This window comes from Alligator mississippiensis, chromosome 1 (assembly GCF_030867095.1).
Source record: "Alligator mississippiensis isolate rAllMis1 chromosome 1, rAllMis1, whole genome shotgun sequence".
NCBI classification, from domain to species: Eukaryota; Metazoa; Chordata; order Crocodylia; family Alligatoridae; genus Alligator; species Alligator mississippiensis.
The window spans coordinates 96,151,840-96,175,718 of NC_081824.1; the positions used below are offsets into that span (position 1 = coordinate 96,151,840).

At 43.9% G+C, this 23,879-nt stretch overlaps 1 protein-coding gene across 8 annotated transcripts in view; it reads right to left on the minus strand.

Moving 5' to 3' along the window:
• CDK19 (cyclin dependent kinase 19) overlaps positions 1 to 23,879 on the minus strand; it is a 219,732-nt gene that overhangs the window by 40,085 nt on the left and 155,768 nt on the right. For all 8 annotated transcript variants that reach the window (XR_009464037.1, XM_059732902.1, XM_059732897.1 and 5 more), the window contains 4 exons: positions 4,679 to 4,822; positions 4,356 to 4,425; positions 1,718 to 1,790; positions 634 to 731 (listed from right to left, as the gene is read on the minus strand). Coding sequence is in view for 7 of the 8 variants with exons in the window: in XM_059732902.1 (XP_059588885.1) it covers positions 634 to 731; positions 1,718 to 1,790; positions 4,356 to 4,425; positions 4,679 to 4,822 (385 nt within the window). In the remaining variant the exon portion in view is untranslated. The remainder of the gene's footprint in view (positions 1 to 633; positions 732 to 1,717; positions 1,791 to 4,355; positions 4,426 to 4,678; positions 4,823 to 23,879) is intronic.

Consider the following 23,879-nt stretch of genomic DNA (forward strand, 5'->3'; position numbering starts at 1 on the left):
CTGCTGGCTGCTGTCATCTTTGACAATCAGCCAGAAGCAGATAAATATTAAATTTCTAAATTTTTTAGGGGCCCCTGCGAATCAGATAGAATAGCCTGGTGGGCCAGATCTGGCCAATGGGCCGTATTTTGCCATTCCCTGCTGTAGGCATTCATTTGACACTTTTGCTGTGGAAGATATTCCTACCAGCTCAAAAGGATTTTGATAGTTTTATAACAGCAGTTGAAATGATTTGACCATATCACAATATCGCTACTGGTAAAATTCACAATCTCTGAGCAAGAGAGTTTGTGGATTCTAATAAAGTCTGATTTGTCAAAAATAAATCAGAACTAAGTGTATTTTATATATTTTCTGAATGACAGATGCCCCAAAAGGGACAGAATAGGTTTCTGAGAATCATCTCTGTTCCTTCATTTTCCCATCTTTACTGGGAAAAGCAACTTCAAAGTTTTTGTTCTCTCCTACACTACAGGTTGTCTTGAAAAGTTTTGAGTTACAATCACGATGGTGAGGGAAACTGTTTCAGCTGCAAGCGTATTTTTTCATTTTAAATGGTCACCGTATACAATACATTGATGCTTAACAGAAAAGAAGCATCCCAGTAAAAAGCACAGGAAAAGCAAGACGTACTCTGATGTAGGTAGTGGATCCTCCTGGAAGTAGGGATCCTGCAAAGCCTGCTCTGAGGTAATTCTCTTTGTAGGATCCATAGTGAGAAGTTTTTGAAGCTGTAGAACAGAACATCACAAACAGTCAACAATTTAGGAAATGACCAGTTTTGAAACCCCTGGCTTGTACACTTCCCTTTCATCATGATTCGGTAAGCTACAAAAAGCTCACTTACAGAAGAAAAAATAGCATTTCATGTAGCGTAAAATTTTTCATTTCAATAACCCAGTAACCTTCTATATTATCATGACTATGGAGTTCTGCTGGCATAAGAAATTAAATTAACTGTGCATTGGTTTGAGCAGAACACTGAAATAAACTGGACCTAAAAGCAGCACCACAGACCCATGGAGGATCTCCCCAACTAAAAAATGATCCTCTGATGGCAGAGATGGAACAGAAACTCTTTGCCATCCCCTACTGCTGCCATAACAGGGAAAGAGAAGCATAGAGGAAAGCAAGATCCCAAATGCAAGGCCCATTGGTGTTAATTATGGCTAATGCATGAAAAAGCAGTCTGAAAAGAGTTGTAATCCTGTGCATAGGGCCCTGTCCTGCACAGAGGCTACACTAGGACCAGAGAAGTGCACATAGGAACTTTACACTGCATTTGTGCACACAGCCCTGGATCTGTCATCTCAGCAACTCAGTCTGTCACAGCTGTACTGATAGCACTGTTGTCATATGAGAGAAAGCATTCCCCCTCCAGGAGGAAAGCTGATGCCAAGCTCTTTCCCCCCCATATGGATATAATCTATATACTGATGTACAACTATACAGATTACTTCAGCCATCTTTAATATGTATCCAGTCCTCAAGTTTTTTAAATAGCATACAAGTTTAATTGCACATAGTAGATGGCAGCTAATCTGTTAAAATATTAAAAACCATAGCTGAAAAGTTCAATGCATGATTTAAGTTTTGTAATTCGTTATGCTCACACCCTTTTGCATTTAGCAATAAAAGACAGAACAGTATTCATGTTACAATATGTCAAGGTAAAATAACACCTAATCATTAAAAATGATTTTGGAAATGTACTTACCAAAAGGAAAACTTTACTGTCAGGCTTGACCTTGTGTTTCTCCATGTATTTTATGAGGCTACTATTGGCATATCTGGAAAATTGCCAAGCAAAAACATTTCATAAGTAACAGAGTATAAGACTCAGGAAGTGTAGCAGGCAGTAAAGAAAACTCATATTAACTAAGAGAGATTCCCTTTGTATTACATTTGCTAGCAGATATAATGTCTTATCTATAACCTGTCATTTCCTCTGTTCTGTAAAGCATGAATACGTGTCCTAACTTTTGTTCTTGGTACTTATAAACTGTGAGTATTTATTACAATAGAATATATAACTGCACTGCCTCAGACAGGCACAGTGATTCCAACAGTGTGGCTGTTCTGTGATCATTTGATACCTGAGTGCTTGTTGCAATCACTTCTCTTAGTTGGCTGGGAAATAGCTTACCCTTTTTGCAATAAAAACACTATGTGGAATTTTAGTATCCACTCAGATCAAAATACAGGAAATCCTCACTTAACGTCCTTCTGGTTAACATTGTTTTGTTATTACGTCGCTGATCTATTAGAGAACATACTTGTTTAAAGTCGCACAAAGTTCGGTTATAATGTTGTTTGGCTGCCGCCTGCTAGTAGGTAACTACCGTGACATAACTGGATTCGCTTAACATAGTTTTGCTTAAAGTCACATTTTTCAAGAACATAACTACGGCATTAAGCGAAGAGTAGCTGCATGTGGAATATATATCTTGCTTTTAATATGCGGATATCAGGTATAATTATTATTTGACAGTGATAAACTTGATGCACAGAAAAGCTCTTATGATTTGTCTAAGGTCACTGTCATGATACAGCCTCCCCAGGGATGGCTGTGATGTCCCTAGAGCCCCATGACTGTCAGCTCTGCCCTATGGGCGCCTACGAATCTCACCTGCCACGTCTTGCTGGTTTAAACAATGAAATTGGGAGGCTGCCCTCAGGTTGCTGCTCGATCACAGTCCTGACAGACTCCTCTAAACGCTGTAGGTTGTTGGACCCTTTACTGGGTCCCACACTCAGGAGGTGTCTTATGATACCCCCCAAGCCTTGTGAGCTAGATGCGTGGCTCCAAAACCTCCCCTTTACCACACCCCATACCTCGCAGATGGTATTAGATGTCCCTTTTTATGAGACCTCCATCTAGCTTGGCTTCCTGTCATCGCACACTCTGGCGCTGGGCTCTCCGCAGCCCTGTCTCCACGCCCTCTCTGGCGCTGGGCTCTCCGCAGCCCTGTCTCCGCGCCCTCTCTGGCACTGGGCTCTCCGCACTGTAGTGTGCCCCAATGAGACCTCCTCCTCGACAATAGCCTCAGCCTGGTACACCAGTTTAAATAACAACAGAACACACAAGCCCCTGGGCTACAACACAACAATAACATAGGTCCACACTCTATCCCTTTTAAGAAGGCAAGATTCTCTCTCAGTTTAATGGGTCTCCTCCCCACCAGCATTTACGAGCTCCTATAGCCCCTTAATCCTACCAGCATCACAACAGGCAGTCAAGCATTTCCAAGTAGCTTCCTCTATGAGCTCCTTCCCCCTTGGCTGCTGCCAGAGAACTAACCCTCTAGTCCCAGCCCTGGGGTTTATGTGCGCCCAGGGTCCTGCCTTCTTCCCATCAGCTGACCAGGTGCAGGCTAATTCCCTCATTAGCCAGCTGCCATGGCAACCTGCACCTGTAGGGGTTATGCCTGGCTCCTAGGGTCCTCTCTCTAGGCAGTTTCTGCCCTTAAAGGAGCATGCACACCTTAGTGCCCTGTGACAGTCGCATAGTGGATCCGTGGCAAAATTGGAAAAAGAACTACATTTCCCAAAGGCGGTCTTGAGCTTTATCGATGTCTGTGTTGCCCTTTGTGCCCTTGCCCTCCCTTTTCTACAAAACAGGACAATCTGATTAACTGAGCTAACAGTTGCATGATAAATTTAGAGGACACTAATCAAAACAATATTCTTCCAAAACCTAAACAAGACTTAAGATACTGTATTTTCTTATATGCAACACACCCTTTGTTTCTGTAAATCATAATTAAGAATAAAGGATTTTACTAGAGTCGTGACTGTATACAGCAAGAACAGAACCTAATCTTCAGGTGACTCATCATCCTCCCTTTCCTGCTCAACTAAAACTAAAACCTAGCTACTGTTGAAGACTGGTGTCTATGGATGGATCTATGTTTTTGCAAAAAGAGATTAAGAATCTCCAAGACTGTGAACTAGGGGGAGAGAGACCAGGAGCAGCTAGCAGACAGCAAAATTGCCCTAAGAAGGGTTTGCCTGATTAGTGAAACACCAAGACTATTAAAAAGGGAAGACAATCATTAACACCTGTGGAGTGAAGAACAATGAGCCATTAAATCAACTGAATCCTCAGCTGCCTGAACAGTAATGCCACAGCTACTGCAGTGTGAAGCAGAAATCAAGACAAGCTACTTTTATCCCGGGCAGAAAATCAGCTTCTCCACTTAATACACATATCCCAAATTTGGGGGACTGATTTTTGGGAAAAAGGTGCATGTCACGTGCAAAAAAATATGGTACCAGAAGCCAACTTCTAGTGATAATTTTTGTATATCTGCTACATACAGTTCTTAATACTTGTGTGTGGTATAATCACTTACGTTGTTCTCCTAAAGTCTTTTTGAAGTGTAGGGTATTCTGGCATCTTCCTTATATCTTCCCAGTCTTTATCTTAGAAAAGAAAAAGCAATTGGGCAGTTTAAAATGTAGAATAAGCAATACGCTGTACACAAACTAGTATTTGTTTGAAAATGTCTATTACTTGGTCAATATTATTGTTCTGCAATTCCCAATGCTTCCTTGTGCAGAGGTTCCAAATCCATCATACTGCCAATTTTCATACAGCTATTCAAAACAGCAAGTCATTTCCTTTTTGCTGAAATCCTGCTCAAAGGCTTTATGGCTGACCTTAAAAGTAAATTACCTGCAGGGAATCCCATTACGCTGAAAATGCGATCTAGCTGATCATGATGAAAAGGATTACTTGTTTTGATGTCTTCCTGACGACAGTGAAAAATAGGTTCTGAAGTCAATAGTTCAGCAAATATGCAGCCAATTGCCCATATATCTAGAAGAGATGGAAGATCATTTATGTGAATTCACTGAATTCTATCAGCCTGGTCTCAATTAAAGATAAATATGGCCTCAACATCTCACAGTGAAATTCATTATAAAACCAAAGCTTTTAAAGCATTAAATAAACTAATATATTATTGTGTGTGTGTGTGTATATATTTATATATATATATATATATATATATATATATTATTGTGTGTGTGTGTGTACACACACACACACAGGAAAATGGAGTAAATACATCAAATTTTCAGATGCAAATAAATCAAGCTCTTGTAAACTCTATCTGAAGCACTGCTTTGGCAATCAAACTGATCCACTAAGAAAGTGGAAACTGTAGCCCTCCCAACCTCTGCTGACAACTAATCTTCAACTTAATCATTAAATAATCTTCTGATTATCTAAAACAGAACATAACATCCCAGACAAGATGTACTGAAATAACAGCTATATCAGAAACTTTAGAATAATTTCTCAAGATGATCAAAACACATTCTGAGAAGGAAAAATGTATCATCCTTTGTGTCCCTAGGCTGTAATTCCATAGTACACCATGCTGATGATTTAAACTGGACGTGACCAACCAGTAGCACATGTGCCACAAGTGGCACAGGCAGCCTCCGTGTGTTGCATGCAGAGGTGAGAGACAGGAGCAAGGACAGGCAAAACAGCAGCAGATAAAGTAGAAAGCAGAAAACAGAGCAACAGAACAGGCACACAGCACAGGGCAGGGAGCAGGAAGCAGAACAGCAGATTGGGCAGGACAAGGGAAACAGAGTGGTACTTGGGGATGGTGTCGGGCTACTTTGTGGCACACCTGGCAAAAAGGCTGGCTCTCACTGATCTACATGAAAGCAAATCTAATGGCCTCCATTTGATGGGAAGATATTTGAAGCTTTTTCATTTTTGTATGGTGTTCAAAACAGAATGTACAATCTACATGTAATCTCAAATAAGATATATAAAGTCTACAGACTGTAAGTGATCTAGCTAATGTCACCAAAAAGTCTTAGAGTTCTGTGCTACAAAAAAAAAGTTTCATTACATTGAGCACCCTAAAATGTGAAGTAGGAGATGTGGCAATGGGAAATATTGGCAGGAAAAGAATATCTGGTACAATATATTGTTAGCATCCCTTAAAAAAGGTGTTGAGGTTAGGAAAATAAAAATGATGGAAAACAGAGTATAGATCCATGCTTGATTTTAGAAGCTGGACTAGCTGATCCAGGAAGCTTTTTTCAACTTCCTTGTTTCTGATTACCTGAATAGTTCAATCAACTTTTTCCTATTTTAAGAAATGCAAGGATAAAATATTTATTTAACTATAGACTAGTTCACTAAATTCATGACAACTAACCTTTAATAAGATACCTGAAGCCAGAGAATATAACAATATACAAATCAAACCTGATCAATACTATATGGACTGTGTTCTAAAGATTATATGATGCCTTGTGGAAAACTAAAAAAATGCATCATGCCAAAATATTTTTCCTATAGAAGGGCTATTAGATCAATGATTCCCAAAGAGTGTGCTACATTGTGCAGTGAGCTCAGAGGTGCGCTGCAAAAAAATGACACTTTTCTTTCTTTCTTTTTTTGGGGGGATTTTAAACAGGGCCGGCATGGCCATGTCCCCCAGACAAGGGCAGAATGCAGCAGCAGCTTGAAGATATCCAGTCCTGGCACAACTTCCCAACAGCTGGAATTTGGTGGGAGGCGGGCTGGGAGAAGCAGTGGCAGCACTGGGACTGGATGTCTGGAAACTACCGCTGCCTCACCCTGCCTGCACCTTGGGGATATGGTTATGCCATGCTCTGTTGTGCCCTGCTCTTCATGTTCGATGTGGGCCTCCCTCTAGTCCCAGGTCCAGCTGATTGTGGGCAGCCTAGAGAGCTCTGACCCAGCCCTGGCCCTCTGGGGAGCCCTTGCCAACAAGTGTCCCTATGCCCCACTCCCAAACCCAACTATGCCTGTGCCCCGCAACTTCCCAGAGCAGCACAGAGTTTGTTTATAACCTCCCACCTCAGTCCTGGGGCACACAGCAAGTGGCTCCATGCACCCTGTCAGAGATGCTGCTGCCCCAGTTCAGCCTGACACCATTTCCCCTGAGGAAAGCTTTCTCCATGTCTGCATTGCTGTCACTGGTTCCAGCCCCCCCACTTCCCAGCTACAGTGTGTGCACAGCTTCTAGTCCTTGGGGAGCTGCAGCAAGACCGGATATCTGCAAACTGCATTTGTGTGTCATCACCACTTTTCACCACTCCCCTTTCAAGGCGTAAGAGTGAAGTGTGCTGCCAATTTTAATCCAGAAAAAAGCACGCCTGTATCATAAGTTTGGGAAACACTCTAATAGGTCATCCAAGTCTCGCTCTTTGTCCATCCAACACTGTTCTTTTCTGACGTTTAGTTTTCTAAGTTCCAAATAATAGGATTTCCCACACTTTTTTCAAGAAATACAATTCCCCCATAATTCACTATCAGACATTCTCCCTGATGATTAGCCTGTTTTCCCTTTCATAATTTCACCTCATTACTTCTTGGCAGAGCAGAGCATGTTATAAGCATTACATCACTTTCTCAGATTTATCATGAGTTTTTTTATTACCAGGAGTATTTGCATGAAAACAAGATTTTAGGTACTTAAGATTTTATCTGCTCTGGCAGTGGGTGCAGATTGGTAGTCACGTCATTTCTATATGGAACTAGTGAAGAGACTTGAATCATTTTGCCTTACACCAGCAAAACTTTTAACTCACAAAGTAAAATATACAGCGATCTCCTTTTGGTAGCAAAGATGAACTCCTCACACATTTCACATCAGATTTTGGCTCCTGACTCCCCCCTGCCCCTCAGGAGCTAGACTGGGTGGGAGAAAGATTACATCTGAGGATAGATTCAAAGTTCCTGGATCTCTCTGATATGAATTAACATAGAAAGCACATCTGTCCTATCCTCTTGGCTTCACAAAGTTGTCAACATGACATTGGCAGTCTCTCTAGAATAAAAATGTATTTTTAACTATACCCGAGTTAATAAATTCAGGTCAATGTTTCATTGACTCAAGCAGCACACCAGACACCAGCATATATTCATTATGATGCTTTTCAGTCCTTACATTCATAAAGATGAAAAAATAATAATTACTAAATTGAGTTTGTTATGCTTCTTGCTGGACTTCCTTCAAGTTCAGGGTATTATAAAACTATCCCCCGGAATACTTATTAAAACTACAGAAAATCTGGAGTTTTCAGTTTTCATATAATCAGAGATTAAGTGGCTGGAATAAGCCACATGGCCTGCAGTCCAAGTAAACCAGGATTTTACAATAATCCTTAACTATTATGTAACCTACTCTTAAACAAATCCTTGGGAGGTCCTATAATTGGCTTTTGTACTAGGACTTTTTTTCTTTCAGATACTTCTATTCGGCAGGCTTTAAACTAGGCTCATCGTGGGGAGGGGAAGATGAGGGCAGGGGAAGCTGTGGACCACCAAACCATGTGGCACCCACAAGGACAGCCCAGCCTGAAGAAGGAGAACATTGGGAACCTGCAAGCCATGGGGCGGCCAACAGTACAGCACAGGTAAACAACAAGAAGGTAAGAAATAAGGGGCCCCTTGGGATTCGGAGTGGGGGGCAGCAAAGGCACCAGTCACAGGGCTCAAGTGCCTATATACTAATGCTAGGAGCATGGGGAACAAGCAGGATGAACTAGCGCTCCTGCTTGCAGAAAACACCTATGACTTAGTAGGGCTAACAGAAACCTAGTGGGATTCATCCCACGACTGGGCGGTACATATTGAGGGTTATAGGCTGTACAGAAAGGACAGGGTGGGGAAGAAAGGGGGAGGGGTTGCGCTCTATGTCAATGAGCAATATACATCGACCCTCATCAAGACGGAATCGAAGGATGAGGAGGTAGAAGGATTGTGGGTTAGGTTACATGGGGGGCAAGGAGAAAGGGATTTGGTGGTAGGGGTCTGCTACAGACACCCACACCAAGGGGAAGAACTAGATGCGGGGCTCCTGAGGCAGCTCTCAGAGACCATAAAAGCTAAAGAGGCGGTAGTCATGGGGGACCTAAACTACCCAGACATCTGCTGGGAGTCACAGACAGCAAAGTCCCACCGCTCACACAGGTTTCTAAACTGTGTACAGGACCTCCACCTGACACAGGAGGTACATGGTCCCACTAGGGGGAATGCCTTACTGGATCTGGTATTGGCAACGGGGGATAACATGGTAGGGGACCTACAGATCGGTGGTCACCTGGGGGACAGTGATCACCTAATAATAGAATTCACCATAAGATGTTGAGTGGGTAAGGTAACTAGTAGGGTGAAAGTGCTAGACTTTAGGAAAGCTGATCTCAATGAACTCAGGCGATTAGTCAAGGATGCACTGCAGAGTAGGAGTTTTGAAGTGATGGGAGCCCAAGAAGGGTGGCTGTGCCTTAAGGAAATGATCCTTCGGGCACAAAGGGAGACGATCCCGATGCGAGGAAAAAGATGGAAAGGGGCCAGGAGGCTTCCCTGGCTGACCAGAGAAATCCAGGGCAGCCTAAGGGCCAAAAGGGGAGCACATAAAAAGTGGAAACAGGGAGAGATCGCCGAAGACGAATATACCTCCTCTTCGCGCTTGTAGGGAGGCAGTTAGACGGGCCAAAGCTACCATGGAGCTGAGGATGGCATCCCAAGTAAAGGACAAAAAGAAATTGTTTTTTTAGCTATATAGGGAGTAAAAGGAAGGCCCAGGGAGGAATAGGACCCCTACTAAATGGGCAGAAGCAATTGGTGACGGACAGGGGGGACAAGGCTGAACTCCTCAACGAGTTCTTTGCCTCAGTGTTCCTAAGTGAGGGGCATGACAAATCTCTCACCGGGATTGTAGAGAGGCAGCAGCAGGGCACCAGACTGCCATGCGTAGACCCTGAGATGGTGCAGAGTCTCTTGGAAGAACTGGATGCCTTTAAGTTGGCAGGCCCGGATGAGCTCCATCCGAGGGTACTGAAAGCACTGGCCGACATCATTGCAAAGCCACTGGCGGGAATATTTGAACGCTCGTGGCGCATGGGCCAAGTCCCGGAGGACTGGAAAAGGGCCAATGTGGTCCCCATTTTCAAGAAGGGGAGGAAGGAGGACCCAGGCAACTATAGGCCAGTCAGTCTCACCTCCATCCTTGGCAAAGTCTTTGAAAAAATTATCAAGGCTCACATATGTGAGAGCCCGGCAGGACAAATTATGCTGAGGGGAAACCAGCACGGGTTCGTAGCAGGCAGATCGTGCCTGACTAATCTAGTCTCTTTTTATGACCAGGTTACAAAACGCCTGGACACAGGAGGAGGGGTGGATGTCATATACTTAGACTTCAGGAAGGCCTTCGATACAGTATCCCACACCATACTGGTGAACAAGTTAAGAGGCTGTGACTTGGATGACTACACAGTCCGGTGGGTGGTGAATTGGCTAGAGGGTCGCACCCAGAGAGTCATGGCGGATGGGTCAGTTTCAACCTGGAAGGGTGTGGGCAGTGGGGTCCCGCAGGGCTCGGTCCTTGGACCAATACTCTTTAATGTCTTCATCAGTGACTTGGACGAGGGAGTGAAGTGTACTCTGTCCAAGTTTGCGGATGACACAAAGCTATGGGGAGAGGTGGACACGCCGGAGGGCAGGGAATAGCTGCAAGCAGACCTGGACAGGTTGGACAAGTGGGCAGAAAACAACAGAATGCAGTTCAACAAGGAGAAATGCAAAGTGCTGCACCTAGGGAGGAAAAATGTCCAGCACACCTACAGCCTAGGGAATGACCTGCTGGGTGGCACGGAAGTGGAAAGGGATCTTGGAGTCCTAGTGGACTCCAAGGTGAACATGAGCCGGCAGTGTGACGAAGCCATCAGAAAAGCCAATGGCACTTTATCATGCATCAGCAGATGCATGACGAATAGATCCAAAGAGGTGATACTTCCCCTCTATCGGGCACTGGTCAGACCGCAGTTGGAGTACTGTGTGCAATTCTGGGCACTGCACTTCAAGAGGAATGCGGATAACCTGGAGAGGGTCCAGAGAAGGGCCACTCGTATGGTTAAGGGCTTGCAGACCAAGCTCTATGAAGAGAGACTGGGGCACCTGGACCTCTTCAGCCTCCGCAAGAGAAGGTTGAGAGGCAACCTTGTGGCTGCCTATAAGTTCATCACGGGGGCACAGAAGGGAATTGGTGAGGTTTTATTCACCAAGGCGCCCCTGGGGGTTACAAGAAATAATGGCCACAAGCTAGCAGAGAGCAGATTTAGACTGGACATTAGGAAGAACTTCTTCACAGTTTGAGTGGCCAAGGTCTGGAACGGGCTCCCAAGGGAGGTGGTGCTCTCCCCTACCCTGGGGGTCTTCAAGAGGATGTTGGATATGCATCTAGCTGGGGTCATCTAGACCCAGCACTCTTTCCTGACTATGCAGAGGGTCAGACTCAATGATCTATTGAGGTCCCTTCCAACCCTAACATCTATGAATCTATGGTTTTGTATTATAGTGCTGGTATTCTATGTTAATTATTTACTATGTGGGCATTTCTGTGGGAGGAATAATTTTCAGGGATCAAATCCTGAAAACAGAATACTAGTGTCTGTGCCTCTGTCCATAGAATGGACAGTCAGTGAAGAAGGCTGTTGGAGCAAGCAAAAATTTTCAATATGGAGTAAACTGAGAAAGAAAAAAAAAAGTGATATGCAACAGGTGTTTGTAATGTTCACAGAGAAGTCATTTCATCCTTAAACCCAAGGTGAGCAGTAGGCGGGACCTGCATCCCCCTTTATTGCAGAAGGACCAGGCAGATGCTGAGGGAGCCACAAAGGGCCTGATCCTTGTTGGGACAGCACAGCCCCAGCCCCTTCCCTGAGGCACAAGTGCCAAGCAAAATGCATTTGTATGCCACATTCTGGCACAGGTGTCAGGGTTACCTACCCCTGTGCTACCCCTGACCAGTTTTCTTGTCCTTCCCTGAACATTTTCTAGTTCCATTACATCCTGTTTGATACACAGAAATAAGAACAGTACACAGTATTGAAGATGCAGGTGCACCATGAATTTATATTCAGTGGCAGGATGATGTTTATTTTGTTTACAATTCTCTTCCTAATAATGCCCAGCAGTTCATTGCCCTTTTTTTTGTGGTTACCACTGAAAATTGAACTGACATTTTTAGAGAACTATCTAAAATGGCTCAAAGGGCTCTTTCCTGAGTTGTAATGGATAGTTCAGAGCCCTGTATTATGTAGGTATAACTGAGGTTATTTTTCCACACAGGCATTATTTTACACTTATAAATATTGAAGTTGATCTGCCACTTTTTTGCCTACTCAGCTTTGTGAGATCCTTCTCTTTCCTCAGCTCTTTACTATCAGCTTGGGATTTGACTACCTAGTATAATTTAGTGTCACCTGGAAATCTGAAAGTTCACCCTCAACTCCCTTTTCCAGGTCCTTAATAAAAATGTTGAAGAAAACCAGGCCCAACACAGATCCTTGGATATCCCACAACTGGCCTTCCCCCATTGTGAAAAGTAACCACTTAGCTTTACCCTTTGTTTCTTATCTTTTAACCACTTTGATCCACAAAAGAGCCTTCCAAACCAGTGGCAACTCAGTTTTTTAAGAACCTTTGGTGAGAGGCCTTGTCAAAAGCCTCCTAGAAATTCAAATATGTAGCTGCTAATCCCCATTGTCCATATACTTTTTAATGCCTTCAAAGAGCTTCAGGAGACTGGCGTGAAAGAATTTCCTCTACAAAAACCATGCTGATTCTTCCTAAGCATATCTTATTTATCCATGTAACGGCTGATTCTATTCTTTTCTATAGATTCCACCAACTTTCCACGGATAGAAATAAGACTTATTAATTTGTAGTTCCCAAGATCACCTCTGGAGCCTTTTTTGAAGATGGGTGTTGGCAACTGCCAGTCCTCTGGCACAGAGGCTGTTTGTAATGATAGGTTACATACAACTGCTAACAGTTCTGCTATTTCACACTTGAATTCTTTCAAAATTCTTGGGTGAATGCCATCTGGTCTTGGTGACTTATTAGTGCTTCATTTATTAATTTGTTCTAATACCTCCTCTATTCCCACTTTAATGTGATTTAACTCTTCAGACCCATCTGCTAGGAAGAGTTGATCCAATATCCTTTACAGTAAAGACTAATACAAAGAATTAATTTATCTTCTCTGCTATGGTCCTATCAATTTGGTTATCTAATGGTCCCACCAATTCTCTAGCTGGCATCTGGCTTCTGATGCATTTAGAAAAAGTTTCTTTTATTAACTTTATCATCTTCTGAATTGCTTTCTTCAAATTTGTTTTTAGTTATTATTTTATGTAGTCATACAGCTATAATGCCATATTGAAGGCAGCAGCCCATTTTGTACATTCTGAATCTTGGTACAAATTTAATGCTGGTAACACAAAAGTACTACTAATGGTCATTAAATGGAATTTATCCAAACTCTTAAAGGCACATTAAAATAAAAAAGCATACGTCTTTAAAAAGGGGAGATGTCATATTTGAATACTTCTGATATGAGAAAAAATAAAAAACAGAATTTATCCTTAATTTACAAAAGAAGGACAATTTCTCTCTTGTTAAGGACAATTACTTGTATTTTCTTTCAGTAGATATTCTATGTTTTATTTCTCCAAACACTGAAAGAACACCTCTTGTAAAAGATTGGTAACTGACAGCTTCTATGCAGATTTGCTGACAGGTTTGGGTGAGTTAGCATGTGCAATGCTTTTCACAAGGAAGCAAACAGTGAGGTCAGTGGGCCAGAAGCCAAGGATTTGGGTATCACTCAGTGAGATGTTAGCAAATATCCACTGAAGCTTTAACAAACAGCAGCTCAAAGAAATAGTACTGAAGAACTTTAGTTTGTAATTTAAAAAACTGATGAGTGAATTAGCGTTTGCCTACCAGTACGCTTTTAGAAATTCAGAGAATGTACACAATGGGCAAGTGTATTTAACAGCAGTGCTCCATCAGAAAGTGAGACCTCTCTTGTGCAATGATACATAGGACCAAACTAGTTAAATAAAGAGTCAAATCATCATGCACGTGAAATTAATGAAAAATATAAAAACCTAAAATTATCCTTTTTATATAAAATTTGGGAAATTTCATTCCCACCTTTTTAAAACAGGCTGAATTTTGCCCAAAGTTTCTTAAAGGCAGTCAAACTACTGTCATGATCAAGGTTTACATTCCCATTAATAACATCTTACAAAACTCTTTAAAAAAAATAAAAATAAAAACAAAACAAACCACTGGTTAAATCCTGGCCTCAACAGTAAAATTGCCAGTGACTTCACAGGGCCAAAATGTAATCTATTTCCTTTAGAAAGAATTGTTTGCACATTAAAATATCTATTCCTTTACTTCTTTTTTTTCTGTTCCTGTTAATGTTCCCACAAAAAAAGAAGATCCCTGGATCTTAGGAGGTCAGCTGATGGTGTGTGTTAGACACTTAGCATCATAATTTTTTTTGTGACAGTAGGTTTAGTTCCTGTTATAAACTTAATGTCACAGACACGGAGCAATGATTTTACATGGGTGGGTGAACCCCTAAAGAAAATAGATTTTTTTTTATTTAGCACAAAGAAATCTGATTAAATGCTTAGCAAAGTAAAGTATACAGTTTTCAAAATCACACAGTCAAACTACCAGCTTTCTGCTTACCAACAACTCAGCAAGGTGGTTTTGTCACCTTGAGCATTTATCCTGTGCACTGGGCAAGGATCCTATGCAAAAACAGCTTGAGTGATCATGTAATTAAGGACTGTAATCACCTTGCACACAAGAATTCATATTGAAATGGCAACTGTAAATCTGGTCTTTTCTAATCTTCAAGTGCTGGCTTTTGCAACCTTAGAAACATTCTTTTAAACACAGCTTATGTTATCTACGGGTGGGGCAGGACAACCAGCTGGGTTTGGACGTTGGTTTTAGGAAATGTGGCCCTGTCCATCAATTATCCTTCCCTGAAATGGAGCAGTGCCAGTCCCAGGTTATATTCTCAATTTGGATCATTGGGATGTGCATTAATTCCCAGTAACAGTAGGGCTTGAATCTCAGACCATGTCTCTCTCCTGTCCTTGTGGGTGAGACGTAGCCATGGAACACTGGGACTATATGTTGGGAAAGCATACCTCTTTTTCACCCCAGCCCAGGACAGAGCCAGAGGGGCTGCAGTGGCTTGGTTGCACCTCCCTTTAAGACCATGGCATGGGAGCAGCAGCTGGGGACTTTCAGTCCCCAAATTAGGTAAGGATTCCTCCCCCTTCCATTCCACAATCAAGGGCACATCCCCCTTCTTTGCCCTCCTATTCTCTCTCTCCTCTGCCTGCCACTGCTGTTGTTCCCAGCTCCCCTGGGGGTGGGAAGAGCTCCAGAGTTCCTCCTGTCCTGCTCCAGCTGGACTGCACAAGGAACCAGGCTCAGCCTGAGAGAGCAACAGCAGCAGGCAGGTTCCTTCTCTCTGTCCAGTCCCCTTGGGCATTTTCCACCAGCCTGGGTGCAAACTCAGGAAGGGGGAACCAGCCTGATGCCCCTGCCACTGTCTCTGGCTCCCTGCTGCTGAAGCAGAGCAGGAGTGACTCTGGAGCTCCCCCTGCCCCCCATATCATCCAGGGACAGCAGCAACAGCAGGCGGTTGGGTGGGGGGGGATTCTTATCTGCTTGAGAGACTTAAAAAAAATGAAGTACCTGACCGCTACTCCTATAGTGTGGTCGGCCAGTTGGAGGGGGGGGGGAGTTAAGACTTGGGATGCGGCACCCATCTCTGCTCTCACACTCCCTTTACAAAATCCTGGATCCACCAATGACCCCAGCTACAGCTACTCCCGGGTGCTTCTAATACCATATGAGCTGCTTCTGCTGCTTCTATTCTGAGAGCAGTAGGAGCCCATCTCAGAAAATATGTTTGATTATTGGTGTAGTTGTTATTAGCTGTCACATATTTAAACATTTCTCAATCACCAACTGTAAATCACGATATGAAAGTATGCTCTACAGGCTGATACAAGATGAGAGAACTGCTTCTCACTGCTAGATTTGAAGTCACAAAAAGCAAAATGGATGCAGTATACAGTCAAAGTTTGTTCTAAGTCTCAGTGAATCCAATAAGATTTCTTCCTATTGATTCCACTGGGAGATAAACACTCTGACATCTAAGCTGCTGTTGCAATTCATAGGGAAGGAAGAAACAGGCAAGATCTTTCCTCTCCAATAGCAGAGATGCTCAGAAAGACTTTATTTTCTAAGACTTTATTTTTTCTTTCTTTGTTTCAGACTCTCTCTGCGTTTCTTTGTTAGAGAGACATTCAATCCTACATTAGTTTGATGCAGTGCATGAGTGGCTGGGAATAATTCTTGCATCTTTACATGCAACTGAGTTGGCAATGTTGTGAACGGAACCACTGTGACTGGACTTCTGCTGCCAATGCAGATGACATCAGTACCAGGAAGATGATTTGTAAGACAATCCCAGCTACATCTTGAGAATGAGATACTCATCTGAAGTGCTAATCTGCAGTGCCATGTTGAGAAATATATTTGCTGTTGCTGGAACAAAAGTGTTCAAGGCTCAAATTGCTGAATCAGTTAAAATGTTACTTAGCATCAGGTCTGCCTGCCCTGGAATGGCTGTAAAGGTTTGTGCAAGTGGAAGAGCTTTCTTTAATCAAGTTCCAATATCTAGATTACAGCCTGGTAGCAAACTTTTTGGACAGCAGTCAACAGTTGGACTCTTTCAACGAATGCTTTCAGTACCATATGCTGAAGAGCTGGAAGAAGGTTCTGCAGAAACTCATTAAAAGACCCAGCCTTTTGGCTCTCTAAATGAAAACCTTATCTTTCATTCGAAAATAAAAAGTCTGCAGCCTATTTCCTTGTGGAGGGACCCTTAAAACAGTTAATTTAATAAGATTAAAAAGGAATTTGCAGCCAAGATATGCTTTTGTAGGCATAAGGCTGAAGAGACCAATATCTCCTGGTCTCCTGCACCAGTGTACTATATATGTAAAACAAATCAGTTAAGTCTGGCACAGTCAATACCCCTCTCAAGGATCTCCTTTAACTATCCTTTGGTTGTCCCAGTACATAGCTGTGCAGTGTGAAATGGAAAGGAAGGAGCAAAAAATGTTGTAACCTTCTTAACAATGCTAAGTCTGAATCTGCTTGTTAACGTTTGCATCCACCCTATTGTTAAGACTGTGGCAGCTGCTTAGGTGAAACTTGCCTTTTACATCTCCAAACTGATCTTGCAGATATACCTTGGAGATGTGCCCTGTATTACTCACAGCTCCATTCCCTATCCAGCTGCTCCAGCAGTCCATGACAAGGAAAAGAATGGACCAGAGGGGACTAAGGGCCTGCTGCTACTCTGATACATCAACAACTCTGGTATTTATTCATTTACTTCATTTATAAGCCAACCTTCCCAAAACAGACTTAGGGAGGCTTACCATAGAACAGAACACCCTATAAAATAGGAGAAACCATAAACCAGAAAAATCACTTGATTTCCCACCCTAGCTTTATTTCCTAAATGCCCGTCCAAGTAGGAAGATCTTACGTCGTTTCCAAATGATGCCCAAGCTTGGGTTCTGGCAGGCCTCAAGAGGGAAGGAGTTCTAAAGCTGAAGTACAACTGAGAATGTCCTCCCATGCGTTTCTGCCAAGCGTACTTGGTGCACTGAAGATACTTGGCAGGAGATTGCTCTTGGCTGTCCTTAAGGATCATGATGGAACATATGAGAGAAGGCTGCCTCTTAGGTATGCAGAACCCAGACTGTCTAGAACCTTATATGTCACAGCCAGCACCTTGAATTGCACTCAGAAAGCTATTGGGAGCCAGGGCAGATTCTGGATCACTAGAGTTATGTGCTTCTGGATGCAGTCTGCTGTATCTGTAAGGGCAGCATGCAACACACATCCCCTTGAACCATTCAAAATAGGCAGTCATGATAAAAATCCTCTAATGGGACACCCCTGTATGGCACTGAACATGAACTCTAAAGACAAAACACTTGGCTTCACCAGCCATTATAGCTTGCAGAAAAAAATAAGGATGCTTTTACAGGTTATCTTTACAACATTTTAAATCTGTAGAATATTATGCTGTCAAAGCTGGAACAGTTTTAGAGCAGTCACAGGCTAAAGCTTAATGACACCTCAGACCTATACAACTGTGACTTGCCACCCCAGGACATGATGAGCAAGGGCAGGGACAGCAGCCAGAATTTTATTTTTCCTCTGGGGTGGGAGAGGAGTGGGGAGGGCAACATGTAGCTTGGAGGCAGAGAGACCACCATGAGGGCTATGGCTTCCCTCACTCTGCAGCCACCAAAGAACAAGAGATAGAGTGAAAGAGAGAGAGACAGAGAGAACCAAAATCTTGCACATTTCACTGAAGTGAGACTGGGTTGCAGGGTTGGGTTAATAATCACACCAGGACAGAGCTGAGACCCAGCAGGCTCACTGCATTCCACCCCACGGTAGGAGTTGGGTTAGCACTCACAATAGGGCAGAGCCGAGACCCAGCTGAGAATGGTTTCCATTCTCTTCACAGAGGTAGGCAGTAGGATTGCTGTTGTTTGCATGGGGGTGCTAGAGCAAGCATCAAACTGGTGAGCTGCACCTGGCTGTTCAGAGCGGTTAGGGTGCACTGAGGTTGCACCCCTGGGTACAGAACAGGGTGTTTCCTTGGGCCCAGCACTAACCCCCTGGGCGGTAGAGTTCAGGAGGGTTGAACATTTGCCCATTGAGCAAACAAGTGGGAAGGTCTGGGAATGGTGCATCCTAAAATGACAAAGGAATGAAAATAGAGTGTTTTGTCTCCCTGGAGCAGGCTAACAACACTAAATGACCTGGTAAAATAGATCAAAGATAACTCTCACCTGAACAGGCATAACTTAAAACACAACTACCGACCTCATTTTTATACACAACTAGCATGCCAGTTGCTGGAACGTTTAATGCAGCAAGCAAGCTCTTACAGAGCTTTGGATTCCTGTTTATTTTCAGTTCTCACCATCAGCCTCTTACATTTCACAAACTGCCAATTTATGTAAGCTCCTTTAAAATCTTTTATATAAATAACCTTGCAGCAAAAATTAACACCTGTTATGTTCCTGCCAACACAACACTGCTTTTCACGTGACCAAAGGGTGGGAAATGTTTCTTTCTATTCTAAAACAGTTCTAGAGTTCACAACACTACATATACATAACATTTTTGTAGCCCTTATTACATGAGATAAATAAATCCTAGGATACTCCATAATAAAACACTCATTAATCTACATTAATTAAATAAGAGAAAGCAACAATTAATTTCTTACATTTAAGTTGTATTCATTTCAGAAAAGAATGAAGACAATCATAGAGAAGTAGGGCTGAGAAAGACCTCCAGAGGTCATCTAGTCCAACCCCCTGCCTGAGACAGGATCATCCCTATCTAAACCATCCCATACAAAACATAATCTAAACTCTATGTAAGACTACCCTCAAACCTGATGCAACATAGACCTAACACCCTCACATACCACAGGTAAAGCAGGGGAACCACAGTAGCCAACATCCTGCTTTTATAAAATGTTGTCAGCATATGCTCAAGAGGTCTCAGGTAGAGGAGACCTCTTGAGACCATGCCCCCAGCTACAGAGGAAGGCAAAAAACCCCACAGCCCATACATACTAATGTGACCAGGGGTAAAATTCCTTGCTGACCCCAAATGTGGTAACTGATCTAACCCTGAGCAGAGAGGCAAGACCCTTTAGCCAGGAACCTCTGGCTTGGCTCCTAGCAAAAAAATTGGCACACACAACATACAATGCCTCTGGGGAGGTTTACACCCTGACACATATTGCAGAAAAAGGGGGGGGGGGAAGGGAAGAATCAGCAAAGCCCAGAAGCATGGAAATACCAACAATAGAAAACAGACATAGCTATGTCTAGATCATCCCCAACCAGTGGCTGTCCAATTTCTTCTTGAACACCTCCAGTAATGGAGAGTCCACAGCTTCCCTAGAGCCTCTAATTCCACTGCCTCACTGTTCTCACAGTGAAGTTTTTCCAGATATCCAATCTTAACTTGCTGCAATTTTAAGCCACTGGTCTATTTTCTCCTGTCTGGAACAAGAGAGAAAAGGTTCTCTCTCTCTTCTTTATGGCAGCCCAAGTATTTGAAGACTGCCATCCTGTTCCCTCTTATGCACCTTTTTTGCTAGCTAAACATGCCTAGCTCAGGGATTAAATCCTGAAAACAGCATACTAGTGTCTGTGCCTCTGTCCGCAGAATGGGCAGTCAGTGAAGAAAGCTTCTGGAGCAAGCAAAAATTTTCAATATAGTGTAAACTGAGAAAGAAAAAGTGATATGCAACAGGTGTTATTCATAATGTCATTTAATCCTCAAACTCAACCAAGTAAATGCAATTGCAAAGGATCCATTCCACATTTTACATCCAAAACTAGAAGAGTTGGCAGCAGTATAATTTGAAGCATAAACCTAAAAACATCAGTAGTACCATACTGGGTCAGACCAATGGTTAGAGACCTGCAGAAATCATGATTGCACAATTTTTGTGGAAACTGCCAATTTGGGTGAGTTCCACAAAAAAAGCACAGGCTCTGCACTTCTGGTAGGATTGCTAGGGGAAAAAAAACTCCTTCAGTCTCTCCTCTTATGACTTGCTTTCCATGCCCTTTATCATCTTTGTTGTCCGCCTTTGGACCCTCTCTAACTTCTACACATCCTTTTAAAATGTGGAGCCCAGAACTGCACTTAATGCTCCATGTGAGGCCTAACCAAAGCCAAGTGAGGCACTATGATTTACCACATCTTTCACCCACCAATACTTCTCTTAATGCATCATCCCAAAACCACATTTGCCTTCTGTGCACTTGTATCACACTGCAGACTCATGGGCTAGGGACAGAAATTCGACATAAACCAGTTTAAGTGATTGGAAACTGGTTTAAACCTGTAACAGAACAGAAGTTCAGAGTACATAAACCACTTTCAAAATGGCCAAAACTGGTTTAAGATAAACCTGGTTGGAGATAGTATCAGACATAAATGATTTAGGTTAAACCAGTTTATGGAAATTCTGTCCCAGATCCTTTCCTTATTCAAGTTAACTCATAGTCCCCCAGGATGCTTTGCAGCCCTGGGCTGTGCTGTCTGGTCTGATAAAGCAAGGATGGCCTTATCCTCAGCTGTCAGGTACTAAAGCCTCAGCTCCCCAGCCTGCTTCCTGCCTGGGCCTGTCAGCACAACAGGATGGGGGCAAAGGAACAGATGCTCAGGCCCCCCTAGCCCCAGGCTGTACAGTAAGGGGAAGAAAAGCCTGGGGGGGGAAAGGGGGGGAGGCCGGATGGGAACACACCACCCAGCCAAGGCCTGACCAGCATGTGGGGGAAAGCACCCAACCAGGGGGCTTTCTGCCTCCCTCAACTGAACCAGGCTGAGATCACCCCAGCTCTGCCCCTTCCCCTGCCCTCTGCTTCTAAGACAGGCAGAGGGGAGAACCCCCCCAGCTGAAGCAAACCCCCCAGTTTACGTCTGGCAGTACAGAGGGAAAAGCACCCACCAGGGGCTTTTCATTCGCCCACCCCCCCAGCCTGAGCTGGGCTGGGCTGGGATGCCCCAGCCAGAGCCCGTCCTCTGCACCCCTGGTCCAACACTAACTGGCTGTCTTGCACCCTCCCCAGAGGGTGTGAGAATGCACCCCTGGTCTGGCACTAGCCCCCACAGCCTGGGTCTGCCTGGTGCATGGGGAAAGCACTCACTGGGAGCTTTTTCTCTCCCTGCAGCTCAGAGGCAGGCCAAGATCACCCCAGCCCTGCTCCCTCCCCAGTCAGACTGCTGAGGAGAGGGTGGAGCTAGGGCAGGGGCAATCCCAGGCTGTCTCCAAGCTGCAGGGAGACTAAAAGGCCTCAAGTGTGTGCTTTCACCCAGCACCAGACAGACCCCAGCTGGGAGGCCCAGTGTCAGCCTGGGGGATGCATTCCCACCCCTGCGTCTAGCCTCAGTAGGTGCTTTCCCTCACACTCTGCAGACCCTGGCTGCCAATCTGGCCTGTGCTGCCGCTGAGTTGGGCACAGCACCCTTAGGCAGCCTAGCAATGAGAGGTTGTATGCTTGAGTGGCCCCAAGCTCCTGGCTTAGGTCAATGCAGGCTTCTACCCATCTGGGCCACCCAAATACTGAACATCAGTTCAGTCTTTTACCGGTTCAATCTACACAGCTTAGAAAAAACTGTGAAGATTAACTGATTTTGCCTTGGGTCTTTTGAACCTCTGTACTCAGCCATACCGAATCTGTGATCTACTAAGACTCCCAGATCCTCCCCGGCTGACTGCCCTGCCTCCACCCAAGCGCCAGGAAAAGCCATGGCTGTGCTGGGCAGCTGACAGTGGCACGGGGCTGGGAGCGGAGCTGGGGCAAAATTTTGGGGCAAAATTTGGGGTGGCTGCAGCCTCCTTCCAGTGCCACCACAGCCCACTCCGAGCCCATCCCCCAGCAAGAAAAGCCCCATGCAGCGCCGGATCTGGCTCCCTCCACCCCGCAGCTGCAGCTCACCCCACACTGTGCAAATCCAGAGGCACACACCCCCCACCCCAGCCCTCCCAGGGTGCAAGCAGCGGTGGAAGCTGCCCCCACCTAACAAGCTGCACCTCCATCCCACGCTGCCTCCCCTACCCCCGCCTGGGTGGCGCCTGCCCGTCCCCTCCCTCAGTGTGAGGGGCATTGATCTGCTCCCCAAACTCCCTTTCCCTCTCCCCTTCCCTTCCGACTTACCAGCTGGAGGCAGCTCTCCACGCTGCAGGCTCTGCTCCGTGCTGCGCTGTGCTGCATGCAGCATGCGTATTTATTGGCTAAATTATTGGTCCTATCGGGCCAATATCTAATATAGACACTTTTCTTTACATCAATACCAATCTGATATCAGACCAATATATCGGTGCACCTCTAATGAAAACCTATACAAATATACTGTGTTATTTGTAACCTTTGCATAAAATGGAACTTCAAAAATATTTTTATTTGAAAAGCACAAGTTCAATACAAACGAGTTAAGTGAGAAATTTATATAATTAACAAGTTATTACTAAACCAACTTATGAAATCTGAAGACAAGTTAAACATACTCCTCATAAAGAAATGTCTAGATGCAGTTTGAGAGGTACATGGCTCATCAATGAATACGTGCCTAACATGAGTTCTTAAATTGAAATGGAAACTCTTTCTGGCGTGATTAGGTCATTAAAGATTGCTTTTTAAGTGCTCATAATGCCACAGGCTACATGCAAGTTCAGACTCATAAGAAGCATAAACATTGCAGCAGTCATTACGTTATAAGCTTCTCTTTGCTTTCAGACTCTGCATAACTTCATCTCTTCATATACCTCAGGTCTTATGTTCTCTTTTAATCCTTTATGCTGACAACAAATCTGGCCTCAGTATGTTTTCCGCCGCTGTCCTCAGCTCCATGTTTTCTTTTTTGCTATCCCATGCACTGTGAAAAGACTCTACGCCAGCTCCATTGTGTGACTTCCCTTTCTGTTTATTCAGATCCCTCAAACAGACTCCTTCCTTATGTCAAACCTACAAATGCTAGCCTACATCACTAAAAATAATAATAATAATAATAAAATCTTGCCAACCTGTCAATCTCCTCCAGGATATCAAAATGAGTCCTTGTAATGTACCTTGGTTTATACCAGTGGTGCTCAACTCATCTGGCCCTACAGGCCCAATCTGGCTTGGGGAACTGCATTTCTGGGCTCACAAGGCTCTCCATGGTTCTGGAAGTTTGATGACAGGACAAGCAGTGGCAGCAGTAACTGTTGCAGCTTTGAGAACTGATACAATTAATGCTGTCATGGCTTCCCTGCTGCCAAACTTCCAGACTCGGCAAGCCCCACAGGCCAGATGACAACTCAATGAGACAGATGCTAGTTTAGACCATATAGTCCTTAAGGAGAACACAGAGTGCCATG